This window comes from Marmota marmota, unplaced genomic scaffold (assembly GCF_001458135.2).
Source record: "Marmota marmota marmota unplaced genomic scaffold, marMar, whole genome shotgun sequence".
In the NCBI taxonomy this organism is placed as follows: Eukaryota; Metazoa; Chordata; class Mammalia; order Rodentia; family Sciuridae; genus Marmota; species Marmota marmota.
The window spans coordinates 46,939,381-46,954,362 of NW_025999842.1; the positions used below are offsets into that span (position 1 = coordinate 46,939,381).

The following is a 14,982-nucleotide window of genomic DNA, read 5'->3' on the forward strand; positions in this document are numbered from 1 at the left end:
GAGAGAAGATGGGAGGGGAGGGGAGGGGGATAATAGAGGATAGGAAAGGCAGCAGAATACAACAGACACTAGTATGGCAGTATGTAAAAACTGGATGTGTAACCGATGTGATTCTGTCATCTGTATATGGGAAAAAATGGGAGTTCATAACCCACTTGAATCAAATGTATGAAATATGATATGTCAAGAGCTATGTAATGTTTTGAACAACTAATAATAATAAAAAATGAAAAAAATGTTTATTCATAATTGAAATTCACAGTCTCTTGATTGATCCAGGTGAGTTACATATTTTGATACCTCTACAACCAAATATTTCGGAATAATTACCAGGAAGAATGGAACTAATGGATGGGACACAAAAGATCATGTGAGTGAATAATGTGAGAAAGAAGCAAAAGAGACAGTATCATTATTTTTATACTTACAGGTTCCCAATAAGTTCAAATTTCTAAATCAGTAACTGATCAATACAACATAGCTTTTGGAAGGTCATCTGAAATATATAAAATTATCCACAGCACTGCTTAGTAGGTGAATGGATGTCTTCATGAAGGAAATGGATTTTTAGAGTAAAATTTTCTCATCAGGGAGAAAATTCTAAAATATGGTCTAGTTTAGTTTTTAATTTGTTTCCTAAAATTTGTGAGTATGAACGTGTGGGACTGTAACTTTCCTGTCCCTTTTTGTATGTTCATACTATTATATTAGCAGATTATTTTAGCTATATTGAAAGTAGTAAATATTTAAGACAATTATATAAAGTAACTCACCTTGTTTTAAATTCAAATAAATAAGTACTTACTGCATGACAATAATAGAAGAACTATCAAACTGGTAATACAGAACTATACAAACTCAAAAAAATATATATAATCCAAACCACTTATATCCTTGCTACTCAAGGTGTGGTCCATAGACCTAACGCACTAGCATTTCCTGAGAACTGTTAGAAGTACATAATCTTGGACTCCATCATCCTCCCTTCTGAACCAAAATCTGCACTGTTACAAGATCCCCAGACAAATCAAATACACATTAGATTTTGAGAAGCCTATGTTAGAAGACTACAGTCTAAAGAAAGAAATAGATACAGATGTTAAAACAAAAACTAGTAATTTCATAAGAAATGCTCTAACCTAGAATAAATAATGTGGGACAATAATAGAATCTAATTCTGGTTGCAGAGATTGGCAGCAGTTTTGAATCTGCCCATTTCTGGGTTACGTTTTTCATACTATTTACCAATATTTTCTAAAATGTGTCCCTAATCAAATACATTGGAGAAGCATAATGTATATTATACTTTAATTTTTCTAAATAAGTAATCAATTGAAACAACATAGTTTGGGGAAGGTTACAAGGAAAACAGAATATTAGCATGACATTTCTTAGTGGGTAAATGAATGTCTTTGTCAAAAAAAAATGGATGACTTGTTCACAATAGTGTGTCAAAGATTCCTGAAAAGTGCTGAAATAAATGAGTTTTGTTGTACTTAAACCCAGGATTCCACAAATGCACTTAAACATAAAACTTTCCCCCATTGTATAGCATTATGAACATTCTCCAGAACCAGTGTTCTGTGGAACACACTTTGGGAAACACTGCATTTTATAAGTTTGCAACACTATGCTCTTAAATTGTTGACTAGAATTGTTCTGCTCTCCATTTATCTCTCTTGTATTGTTATAAAGTATACTAAATAAATTCAACCTTGAACATAAACAAAAAGTAAAATTTAACTCTGATGTAATATATGTTACAGGATAGAAATTCTGAGGCAAATTAATCCATCTGTACTGCTAAAAATTACCCAGATCTGGATATATAAAGTTGTCTTTAAATAAACAGTATGCTAAAGTCTGGCCTCCACATATCATTGAAATTAAGCCGGCTCCTGCAAATACATGAAAGGAAAGTTTTGGTTAGCTACCAGTAATGAATAATTCATAGGTAGGATTATGAATAAGAACAATTGCCATGACTTAAATAATGTTTCTGTAACTGGCATCGTATTTGAAATAGAACAGTTTATAGATTCACCTAAGAGAGGGGAGGTATATATTCTAAAGCTGATAAACTGTTAAAATTTAGAACTTCCTTCAGAGAGTATGTGCAGATCAATAGAAAGGAGCTCTTAAAACTCAGATATTCAAAGACAATAAAGTCGAAGCACATGCCAAGGAATTCACAATTCTCAATACTTTCTGTGCTTAAACGTTCCATTTATTTGTATTGCTACTGTGTGTGTGTGTGTATGAATGTGTACACACACAAACTAAGGTCTTTTCTCCTCTAATTATAAAAGAAAAAATGCTTGCTGACTTTTAAGTATAGAAAAGATTTTAAGGACCAGAATTCTATATACCTGAGTTATTTAGTTTTATGAAAATGCTTTAGTTCTGGTTTCATTGGCCCAGTGATTCTTATTTGTTTTAAAATATTGATTTGACCAATATTGATCCAATTAAAGAGCTTTCATAAATCTGTTGTTCCTTGTGTGGCAGTAACAACATAATGCCCTTGAAAGGTAAAGCTCCCTGAGGTAAGAACACTGACAGGATTGCTAACTTCCTCTCAGAAAGAACCACGTCCAATGGAAGACCACCAAGAGACATCATTTTGAAGATGGCTAACCGTTGGTCTCTTACATCTAATATTTGTGCTCAAAAAAACAAAAACAAAAACAAGGCTATGTCAGATGCCATTCGGTAACTGTACTCTGAGTAATTCAACCCCAGTTACTAAAACTAAAATAGTCACCCCATTAAATCCTCTTGGCCATTCTATCATGCCTATTTTAACTCTCCTTTCTGTCCAGGTGGCCTGTGTCATGTGACTGCTTCGACTAGGGCACAGTAAATTCTGTGGTATTCCCAATGAAATTCAAAGAGACAGGTTCTTATTTTTCAGAGAGAAAAGATCATATCTTCTTACAGTTTTTAGTATTTCTTTTTAAAAAATTTTTGTTTATTTTAATTAACAGCATGCGTTTTGATTAATTGCACACAAAGTTCTCAGTATTTCTTTTAAAATCTTTCCCCAGTATATTAAAAATTTACATCTTTGCAGGACTCACACCAAAAAAAAAACAAACCATCAGTATTTTCTACATGTGTTTTCTGGATGTACTGAACAAAGCTGGAGAAAAGTTCACATCGAAGACTTATGGGAAGTAGAGAATTAAACAGTACGTGAAGGCACATACAGTAATAGAAATTACACTGGACTAAATAAGAAGCTTTCACTTGGTTAATTTTCCTACTAAATATACGATTGATGCATTCGTTTCAATCTGTGAGAAGAAAAAATAACGGAAATATCTTCACTGCTTCTTGTACTACTCTAAAGACAAGAGCGCCAAGCATGAAGAAAAGAGAATGTATCACAAATACATGTCCAGTGTTTTACTCCCTGTAATTTTAGAATGGTAGTCTTTGCATATTCTTCTGGCTTAACTATCTGGCCCACATAAAAGTATTTTTTATAGTACCACTTTCTATGTATATGCTTATATTTACATTATATAAATATTTTATGATATATAAATAACATAATGATATACTATGTAATATTTGCATAAATATAAAATGACCTATGACAGGTAATATTGTTTGGATTTTGCAGAAATTTGTTTTAGTTTTTTTAAATTTTGTTTTCATTTTGAACCCTCTCAGGGTGAAGATTAAGCAGACTCTCTTGGTAGTCCACTGGAGTGTGTTCTCTGTCAGGAGCCCAAATATACTTACTGCATTCCAGGAAAACCTCAGCTACTTCATTTCATTCCATTTAATTCTCCCCATGCTGACACAACAAATGCTTACTGACACTCTACTACATGCTACTCTGTGCCATGCTTGGGGGCTGAATTTTTATTATGAGCATTTTAGGTTTTTCAATTTTGTTTTAAATATTGGAAATGAAACATCAGCCATTCTATAATTTACTTTTCCAGAAGGTAAGCAGCATTGTGCTATTTCCAACTGAGTTTAGACACAAACACTTTGATCTTGTGTGTGTGTGTGTGTGTGTGTGTGTGTGTTCTTTCTATGTTATGTCTTATCTGTTTACTCTGTTTGATGTGAAAATGTCATAGAACTGGAAAGTCTTTTCAGAGCATGTGATTCTACTTGATCAGTCTATATTCTCTTCAGTTTCCTTTGCCTAAATGATAACTATCTCCACAAAATTTTGTGAGCTCTGTTCTTTACCTGGTATATTTTCTAAATGAGAGAATTTACTGCAACAATCACATATTTGCAGTAAGAGCTCCAGGATTTCTACTTAGGAGTAGAAATTGCTCTGGGTAGCAGTCTAAGTCAGAAGAAAAGGCTAGTTACAGGACCCACCTTAGCTACAGGAACTCTGCTGAATCATCCAATTCAATAAACTTTTGTTTCCACATTTATAGAATTAGAATATAATAGGTATCGCACAAAATTGTAATAACGGTTAGTGAGATAAATTCAATGTCCCTGGCTTGTATTAACTGATTGATAAATGTATTATTAATATTGTATGGGCCATTAAAATTTAGTGGCAAAGCCAGGCATGGTGCCGAAAGCTGTAATCTAAACTATTTGGGAGGCTGAAGAAGGAGGATGGCAAGTAAGAGACCAATCTTGGCAACTTAGAGAGAACTCAACTCAAAAAAGAGCCAGGGGTGTAGCTCAGTGAGTGGTTAAAGCAACCTTGAGTACTTGAGTAGTTCAGTCCTCAGCACCAAAACAAAACAAAAAAACCAAACACTTGAGAGGCAATACTAGAACATGCTTGGGTTTGTTTTCAAAACAGATTGAAGATATTAGACAAGATTATTGTTGCCAAATTAAGAAGAAAAAAAATTTAGAGATATTATATAATCTTTGTATTTGGAAGCCAAATGCAACAGATTTATAAATAAATAGTTTCCAAACTTGGCAAGTATTGAAAACTGTTTAGAAGCATCCAGCTTTTCTTTATTAGCAGAAATAAATGGTAATGTTGTAATGCTGATTTCCCTTCCTAAATTTCTAATTATTACATAATATAATTAAGGAAGAATACAAATAACATGATATTGTAACAATCTCATTTCCTTTATGTTTGCTGTTTCTTATCTTGATTTCCTATTTCATAAAAGAGTAGTCTAAGGAAAACAACATATAGATTGGATTATTTAAAACTAAGAATGAGCTGAATGTGGCTGGCTACTCTACTTCTAGGAAAGGATGATATTAGGATACAATAAAGGAGATTAAATGTAGATGCCTTCAAGAACTTCAAAATTTTAAGAAGTGAAAATACTATCAAGTCATAAAATGTATTGACTTTGCTTCAAATTAGGTATTATGTAAGAATTTTAAAAGTTCAGAATATTCTCTGTATTGTCCCTGAACCAGCAATGCTTGCATTACCTGGGCCCTATCCAGACTGATTGCATTTTAGTATGGTCCTCATGATCTGCACAGAGAAATTCTGCTCTAGGTCACAGTTCTAGGCCCTTTGTATTAACAGGGGACAAAAAGGATCAGAGGCTAATTTGCTTTTATATATTCTTATGTTCTTTTCCCCTTTATATATAAGCTATTTTCACACTTAAGTAAGTTTCAATACATTATCATTTTATTGTTCTCACTCTCTTCACTGTAATTTTGGCTTTAGAAAGAAGGCATCTTGGGTCTTGACTACTTCACTTGAATCATCCCATAGAAGGCAGTTCCCTCCCATGATGTATCCATCATGAGCCTCTTTGTCCCACTAAAAGTTCAACCTTTTGAGGATCCAAGAATGTTGTAAGAGGATTTATTTTGATAAGTTGTATCCAACAAGAAGTTAAAGGGAGCTGTGTCTCAGACAGAAGAATAAATGAAGGACATTCCCATGATGGAACATGAAGACCTACCTGCATTAAGTACGAAGCTCTGAGAACAAACAAGATGTCAGAGAAGGAAAAAGGCAGAACTGCATTAGGAAAGGCAGAGCGCTTTGTTCACCTGGGGCCTTTTGTGCACCGTGACTCATGCCACATCTGAGTCTACCCAACTGGCTCAGTAGTACAGTTGAGGCACCTGTGTGTACGTGTGTGTGTGTTGGGGGGGGGGATGACTAAAAGTCTGTGGATTCCAATAAAGGTGCAAAATATGTCCCTAAAACACTTTTTCAGAGGAAGTAGATCGATTCTGGTTTCCCTGCTTATAGTGGCTCAGTACTTACTACCTGCTGCAAAGGGAAAATAATGGGAAAAGAAAGGGAGAGAAAATAGTGTAAGTCAGACTTGGAGGCAAGCTGAGGAAATCTACAGCTTAATGAAAATTTTGCCAGAGGTCTTTTGGGCTTTCATGCCCTTCCACTTTATATATTGCTCAATATATACAGTAAAATCCATGTCATTCCTTTATAAAGTCAAATTTATCTTAAGGAGAAGAAGAAATTTCTGTTTGGGGTACCAGAGATTAAACCCAGAGATGCTTCACCACTGAGACACACTGCCAGTGCTTCTTATTTTTTGAGACAGGGACTTGCTAAGTTGCTTAGGGCCTCACTAAGTTGCTGAGGCTGGCTCTGAACTTGTGATCCTCCTGCCTCAGCCTCCTGAGCTGCTAGGATTACAGGTGTGTACCATCCTGCTGGTCAAGCAAATTTCTTTTATTTCTATGTACTGATCTACTTTTGGTCTAAAATATATGTTAAGATGGCAACACCTCTGTTGTGGATTGTTTTAGGGTTGCCCGGACAGTATATTTGGGCCAAAGAGACAACCAGTAGAGTTCATCTTTAGTAAAACTGAGAGGGTTTTCATTGCCTTAAACATCATCATTGTCATTATTATCTTAGAAAGAGTATGATTATATATAATTAATTATAATGAATTACTTAGAAAGATTATGATTATATAATTAAATCTATGTCTAATTAATAAAATCTATTTCCTAAATTTACTCCAGTTAACATTGTAGATTAAAGAATCTAAACTAGAATAATTCCAACATACCTAAAGCAGCCCACCAATGTGATGTTAAGGGGAATTCCAACATGACTGCAATAGAAAAAAATAAAAATAAAAAGGTGTTACTCATTTTCAAAGTATGCCTTATTTTTTCCACTGGTGAAGAAATATGTATTTCTGTTCAGTCAAATCATACCCATATACCAAAGAAAGATTTTATACATATTTGTGAAATCAGGTCGTCCTGAATTTGTCTTTAAGCCATGGTCTAAAAGTTATTTGTTAGGTCAGATATTAGGAAGGCTTCTAAAAATGGTGCTCTGAATTGTCAGGGTCTCAGGTCAGCTCACAAAGTAGATTGAAGTAGCCTACAGCAGTCTTGTTCTTGTTCCAGGCATTGAATCCTCAATGCCTGGCTCCCTCTGGAATTCTGAACCACTTTACTCTGAACTCAGTTCTAACAAGCAATCAAGCAATTATTTGTTAAGTATTTTCTGCATGCCATGTGTTAGACTGTTAGCTAATAACTTCTGCATCCAAAACCTATGGCTTATTTAAACTTTGAGGAGTGGACTATCTTATGCTAGCCTGTGGCTGCCTTGCAGGAAAACTTGAGCCCTAAAGTAAAACAGAGAATCTGAGGTGTGTGTGTGGGGGATCAGTGATTCTTGAATTACTGAGGGAGGGTTTGTGTCTGAGAAAATTGATGCTAGAGGATCAATATCTGGTATTCTCTAATAGCAGTGAAGCTGGGAAGTGGCAATTCATTTAGAAATTGTGTGCTTCTAAGGATACTAAAAATATGAGTGATTTAAATTGGTAATAACAATAATAAATGCCAAATTATAAATTGAGTTTGATCTCACCCACACTTTGACTAATATGCTTTTTCAAAAATAATAAATAAATAATGGAGGATGAAAAGGGAGAAAAAGTAGACTGGAAGAATAAATTTTGAATGATCAGATAAATAGATGGATAAACCTATCCTTTACTGAGTAACTGCTATACTAGATTCCATTTCAGACAATTTTATAAACTTAATGAAACTGCTCCAGGTCCCTCACTTTTGCAGTGGAAAGAACTGATGTAAGAGATGTGACATGTCAAAGAATACACTCCAAGTAACGGTAAAACGAATGCATTTTTTTTTCCTGACTCTAAAGATCATGGGTACAGAGGAAAAACTCCTTAGAACTGGTAGTCTTATTAAAATAACCGTTGTTGGCAAGTTCCCAGGCTTGCCAACAGTCAGGGTTCCTTTGAGTCCGAAGTCCCAGTCTTTGGTCAATTTTTACCTGAAGAAGGAATTGGGATGAAAAATATTCCTTACAGAGGAAAAACAGACCCTTTAATAGTGGGTGGCACGTTGGATATGGAAAGAGAACAGGAAACATTTCAGTAGGGTTCCCAATCAGAAAATGGAGCTGTCAAACCTCTCCAAGAGAAGTGGTAGAGGAACTTGGTTGGGGAGGAGGAGAAGCAGAGGAGGGAGGAACTTTAATCATCATAGGAATATATGCTCTTAGAACGAGATTTGGAGACAACATGAGATTTAGTACATTTTCTCTGTTTTCATTATTTTATTTTGCTTACCAGTTGAAGTGATAGCAACATGAAGAATAGTTACTGAAATAGCATAATCCCAAACCCACTCTTCCACAACCAGAGCAAAAAGCAATCCACAAACAAAGTAGGTGACCTCAGTTGAGAATAAAAGAACTGCAAATAAAAGGAAAAATATAACTATTTGGGATTAGAGCGATTAAGTGTTCTGAACTACAGCTGACAATGAGACCATGAAAATGCATTCTGCTTTTGGTAGGGACTTTTACAATGTTCCATCTCATAACCAATCCTCAAATATTGGTAGGAACTTCTAACATATTCTATCTGTTAATTAAATTTAGACTTGCAGAAAAATAGCTAATAATATAATTTCTGCTTCATATTCTTAGTACTTAGCATTTTAGAAGATAAAATAAAATAAAGTTACAATATAAGCTATACATGCTGATCTGTTATTGTATTGCAAATCGCATTTTTAAGAGACACTAAAATTAATAAAATCAATGAAATAAATTTGTTCTGAATTATTATAAACTCTCTATATATTATATATATTTAATTATATATACATTTAAATACACACACAAACACACACACACACACACACACTCATACACTCATACACTAACCTTTCTTTGGTACCAAGCTGTGCTTAACTTAGAAATAAGTTCCTTTGTGTTTTTGTACTAATTTGATATGTTCAGATAGTCATCTGGGAAACATAACTGATCACCATGGATGAAAGAAAGCCTCATAAATGACAGGTGTGGGTGGAAGCACTTCTAAATTCACTGGTTGTCACAGAGTCATTTCCCTGAACATGTATAAAGAGATAGTTATTTACAGGTCAGGACCACAAATCTCTAAGAGCTCGGAACATGTGAAGGGTCAACCTTTTGCCTCTTGTCTTTTATATTGCTCTTTAAAACTACAGTCGTTTCAAAGGAGAAATACATCAAACTTTAAAGTGACAAACATATGTGATATACTACCAAAGTCCCTTTGTAAATAATACTACTTTCCATAAAAAAATTACTTTTCTTTCCTTTTAAAACATAGCCAATGATTGGTATGTTCATACAATTCAGGAACTAATAAATCTAGGCAGGCAAACTATATTTTTCAAAGCAGAAAATAAAATTATCACCTTATTTCCTATTGTGCAGAAGTAGTTTATTAACCAGCAAACCAGTGTTTGCCTAATGGGTAAGCAAGACATCAGGCAAGCAAGTCCCAGGTGACATCTTTTTAAAGGATCACCCTTGTCCCTCTTCAATTGTATTTAACTCAATAGGCTTCAAAGATTGAATGGAGAATTCATACTCATTCCTTTACTGTTGCATGGACATTCATTTGACCAATACTGATCAGTTCAGCATGTTATGCTCCATAAAATCAAAGAAGGAGCTCTCCTGCAGTATCACAGTGATATCACCTCACCTGTCACACTCTACTCCTTCCTTGAAACATAATTCATAGAGCCTCCACATCATTATAAGAAAATAAATATACCTTTTCTATCAGCATTTAGGAATTTTTTTAGGTTAACTAGGAGCTGCTTGGAGATAGTGATGTTAGCCTTGCACAAGCTGTATTTGCATATATTGATAGAGAATACGGATGTAGACTTCATTTATTATATAAAAGAAAGCCTGTTTTAAAGGACATTTAAAAATTTGAGATTAGGATACCAGCATCCTACAATTTAAGAGTTCTAAGACCTTGAGCAGGATTTTAACCTCTTGATCAATCCATTTCCTTCCCCATAAACTGGAAGTGTGGTACTCTCTTATCTACTTCAAAATATTGTTGGGAGGTTTTTAATTTAAAATGAAAGGACTTGATGAGCTATTCTCTGCAATGCAAAGGAAAGAATTAGAAATCAAAATAGTGTAACTGGGCAGTGCCAGTGTCCTTGCTCAAAGTGATCTCCTGAGTAACAAAATTATCAAGACAAAGAAACCTGAACCTAAATTCAAGCCCAAGGCTCAGCGATTACTCTTATATTTTATCTCCAAGATTAAACAAGTAGTCTGGATTCTCAAAGCAACAACCCTCAAGAGTCAGGGCACTTATCACCCAGAGCCCAAAATTAAAGATTTAATAGGCTAAGGGTTTACTGATATCTTGGTACAAATGTTCATGTCTCATAACAGAAAAAGCAGCGTAAACTGAGCCAGACATCCTGGGGATCTTCACTAATCTTTGCTATGTATAAACATAGCCTTCTCCAGAAAGCCTGTGACATTGTCCTATCTTCACTGACTGACTCAAAGGCAAAGATTTTAAATTAACAAGAGTTTTAAATTTCTCCCTCTACCCAATACACCCACATGCACCCAAACTTTGCTTTACTGTAACTATTTCCTTATCATTTGTGGAAAGTCTTGATTAAAAAAAAATGTTAATTTAACCTTTAATAGTGAAGAGCTTGAAGAGAGGGTTAAGATCTCCTTGCATCTCCTTACAATAAATATCTCTTGTTCTTACATATTATTTGATATTCAAAATTGAATCAAATTACATCAAACAAGACTACTCATTTGAAGAAGATGTTTGAAACCTTTTTAAATTTTTTTTTTGTCTTAATTCAGGCCAACTTTCCTAGGCAAATCATATTTAAAATCTGGTTTCTTTAGGGTGTAAAAAGGGATAAGTTTCCTGATGATAGGGACTTGTTTATCATTCAATCCCTAATCTTAATTAGCAAAGTTCATAATACATTGATATTCAATAAATATTTGCAGAATTAATTAATTTATAGAAAGAATGGGACAGGGGAAACAAGAAACAGAAGACAAATCAAAAAGAAATTATAACAACAGGAAGAAAATGCTGGGCTTTTAATGATCATCTAAGTGTACTACCATTTCTAAAAAATAAAATAATAAAATAAAAATAAAATCTTAGTTCTTTGGTTTCAGGTAATTTTGAATATTTGCATATTTCCCCCCCCAAAAAAGATTATCCCATGTTTTCTAATGAATTTTAATGGTTAAAGAATTGACAATTCATTTTTTTAAAAAGAGTAGGAAGAAATTTATCAGATTATTAAGAATAATTATACATAGAAAGTAAGTTTGTGATTTAATTTTTCTCCTTTCTACTTATAGATATTTTCTAAGCTTTCATTAATGTGTATTATTTTATAATGGAAAATTATATTAAAATTTTCCTTTTTAAAAAGTGGGACAAATTTACCATGAGCAACCTCAAAACAAGTCTGCTTGGCATATATTCAATACAAATGGCTGTTTTTATTAACATACATATGGCTTATCAACAGATGAGGTTTTAGCTAACTATAAATTCAGCACAAATACTAAATTTAAAAGATAAGTTTAATCTTACTTGGCATATTCTTTCTTATTGTTTTTCCTGTGCAATGAATTATTTGTATACTTCTATTTTTTAATTGACACATAGTAACTGCACATACTTATGGGGCACAGTGTAACAGTCAGTTCAAGGTAACCGGCATATCTATCACCTGAGACATTATGATTTCTTTGTGTTGGAAATATTCCAAATTCTCTCTACTAGATATTTTTCAATATCTAATTAATTGTTGTCAACCTGAGCTATCTTACTGTGCTCTCAAACATTTCCTCTGCAACAAATCCTATACTATTTTGGGAAGAAAAAAAATACAAAACAGAAATGTGTAAGTAGAAAAATGAAAGTCCTCTGTCATCCCAGATGGGAAGTAACAGTCTGTTGTATAATTTTCCAGACTGGTACCATGTATTTTACTCTACTCTTCACAAATAAAATTTCACTTTCTATTTCATATTTCGGGAACATTTTGCTACATCAATAAATTGTCATTCTTCTTTTTCTTTGAAATATTTATTGCACACAACTTCACCCATAATACCAGGAAATAAAAATTCATATAAGAATTCTAATTCCTGTTCTCCACTTACATCACCTTATGTCTTAGAAGCAGCCATTTAAACATCTTCTGATGGTACTTTTCCTAATTAATTTTTGATGTCAGATATAAGATACAGATGATTGATAAGGATTAAAATTTAAAATAAATACCTTTATAATTTGTGTTGAGCCATGAAGGATTTGTTTTGAAATCAAATGGTGCCAGGACATCCAATTCATACACCCTGAGATGTTACAAAGGAAAATGTTTACTCTGGAGACAGTTCATAATGCACATCACAGCTTTGCACACCACTATTCACATACAAAAAATATGCCATTAAGAAGCCTTCAGAATCATATGGTCATCTCATAGATGCAGAAAAAGCATTTGACATTATATTTACCCAGGTCAAGCACACTTAAAAACTTGTCAACTTGGATGGCCACCAACAAAATAAGATTTTGTTCATGTTGTCTTCCTTGTCCAATTAAATTCACTTTGTCTACCAAGTGGACTTAATTGCATTTGAAGACTCAGCTGTGATCTTGGTAGTTCCTTCCACTGCATGTTGAGGGGAGAGAACTTGTACATGGAAAGAGCAGAGGGTTAGAAGCCATGAGACCTAGGTTCTAATTCTGGTGGTGTTTGAACTATGAGCGTGGACAAATCACTTAACCTCTCAGGGTTTCAGTTTCTTAACTGTAAATTGAAGAGATTAATCTCTAAGATCCCTTCCTGTCTAAAATATGAATCTATAAAATATATACTTGGACATTCTACTGTGCCCAAGTTTGTAATTATGTGCAGCTGGTCAACCAGTTAGCTGCCACCTGGAGCTTTAAGGTCCAGTTACTTCAAATTTCTCACCAATGATTCACATCAACTACAAACTGTTGAAATCTCATTCTCAGAGAGCCCTGAAGAGTCTTTCCTCTTCCCTGCTTGAGGGATAGTTTCATCATTTCCAGTGTCAGGCAGCAGCTGAGACTGTGTGTAAGCACTAGAAGCTTCCTGATTGGGTTTGCCTGCAAGCATGTTGAATAACATTCTTTCTGTTGAAAAATCTGGAATAATTATTTGGTGATATAAATTTACATTTTAAAATAGAGAGTCTTTGCTTGCCCAGTGAAATTAATGTATAAACACTCAATTTTTAGAAAATGATTTATAAATATCCACAATCTATTTCAAGGCAATGAATGCGTTGGCAATCTAAATTTGTAGAAAAAATTTTCAGCCATCACGACACAAAAAATCACCTGAAAAATAAACCTGATTCTTACATAGAAATGATGCCATTAAAAACAAGTGTATCATTTCATTTTGTACTGATGATAATCCCTTTGGGCATTATTATTTCCATTTAACAAAAGAAGACACTGAAATAAGACAAACTCTATGGCTCAGTCAAAATGAGTCAGGAAATTAGTAAGAACCCATGCCAAAATGCAAATCTCCTGACTTACAGTCCAAAGCTACTTCCAGTATATGTCAGAAAATATTTATATTGGATGTAGGTTATCTTGAAGCTCATTCTACTCCAAAACTCTTCTGATTCCAAACCAGCTCAGGGAATAATAATTTAATTTTCTTTCCATGACTGTCCTAAAAGAGATAAGAACAGTCCTGCCTGTTTCTACCTACTATATTTCAAGACAGTGATAATTCTCAAGATGAAACATTTATTTTTTACTTTAAAAACAAAAGTAAAAAAATATACCATTAAACAGCCTTCAGAATCATATTGTCATCTCAATAGATGCAGAAAAAGCATTTGACAAAATATAGCACCTCTTCATGCTCAAAACACTAGAAAAACGAGGGATAGTAGGAACATACCTCAACATTATAAAAGTTATAAATGCTAAACTCAAGGCCAAAATCATTCTAAATGGAGAAAAATTGAAAGCATTCCATTAAGAACTGGAACAAGACAAGGGTGCCCCATTTCACCACTTTTTTTCAACATCATTCTTGAAACTCTAGCAGAGCAATTAGAAAGAATAAAGAAATTTAAGGGAATGAATAGGAAAACAAGAACTGAAACTAGTTGCCAATGACATGATTCTATATTTAGAAGATCCAAAAAATTCTACCAGAAAAATTCTAGAACTAATTAATGAATTCAGCAAAGTAACAGGATATAAAATCAATTCCCATAAATCAAATGCATTTCTATACATCAATAATGAATCCTCTGCAAGAGAAATTAGGAAAACTACCCCATTCACAATAGCCTAAAAAAAATACTTGGGAATCAATCTAACAAAAGAGGTGAAAGGCCTCTACAATGAAAATGACAGAACACTAAAGAAAGAAATTGAAGAAGACCTTAGAAGATGGAAAGATCTTCCATGCCCTTGGATAGTCAGAATTAATATTGTGAACATAGCCATACTACAAAAATTGTTATATAGATTTAATGCAATTCCTATTAAAATTCCAGTAACATTCTTCATAGAACTAGAAAAAGCAATATGAAATTCATTTGGAAAAATCAAAGACCCAGAATAGCCAAAGCAATCCTTAGCAAGAAAAGTGAAGCAGGAGGCATCACAATACCAGACCTTAAACTGTACTTTAGAGCCACAGTAACAAAAACAG

The 14,982-nt window shown here is 33.7% G+C and overlaps 1 protein-coding gene across 1 annotated transcript in view; it reads right to left on the minus strand.

Annotated features, from left to right (window-relative positions):
- Positions 1 to 308: 308 nt before the first annotated feature.
- Tmem244 (transmembrane protein 244) overlaps positions 309 to 14,982 on the minus strand; it is a 35,385-nt gene continuing 20,711 nt past the window's right edge. Inside the window, exons 3-6 of the mRNA XM_015497684.2 lie at positions 12,546 to 12,619; positions 8,526 to 8,651; positions 6,975 to 7,019; positions 309 to 1,898 (exon numbers count right to left, since the gene is read on the minus strand). Of these exons, the coding sequence (XP_015353170.2) occupies positions 1,804 to 1,898; positions 6,975 to 7,019; positions 8,526 to 8,651; positions 12,546 to 12,619 (340 nt within the window). The 3' untranslated portion in view covers positions 309 to 1,803. The remainder of the gene's footprint in view (positions 1,899 to 6,974; positions 7,020 to 8,525; positions 8,652 to 12,545; positions 12,620 to 14,982) is intronic.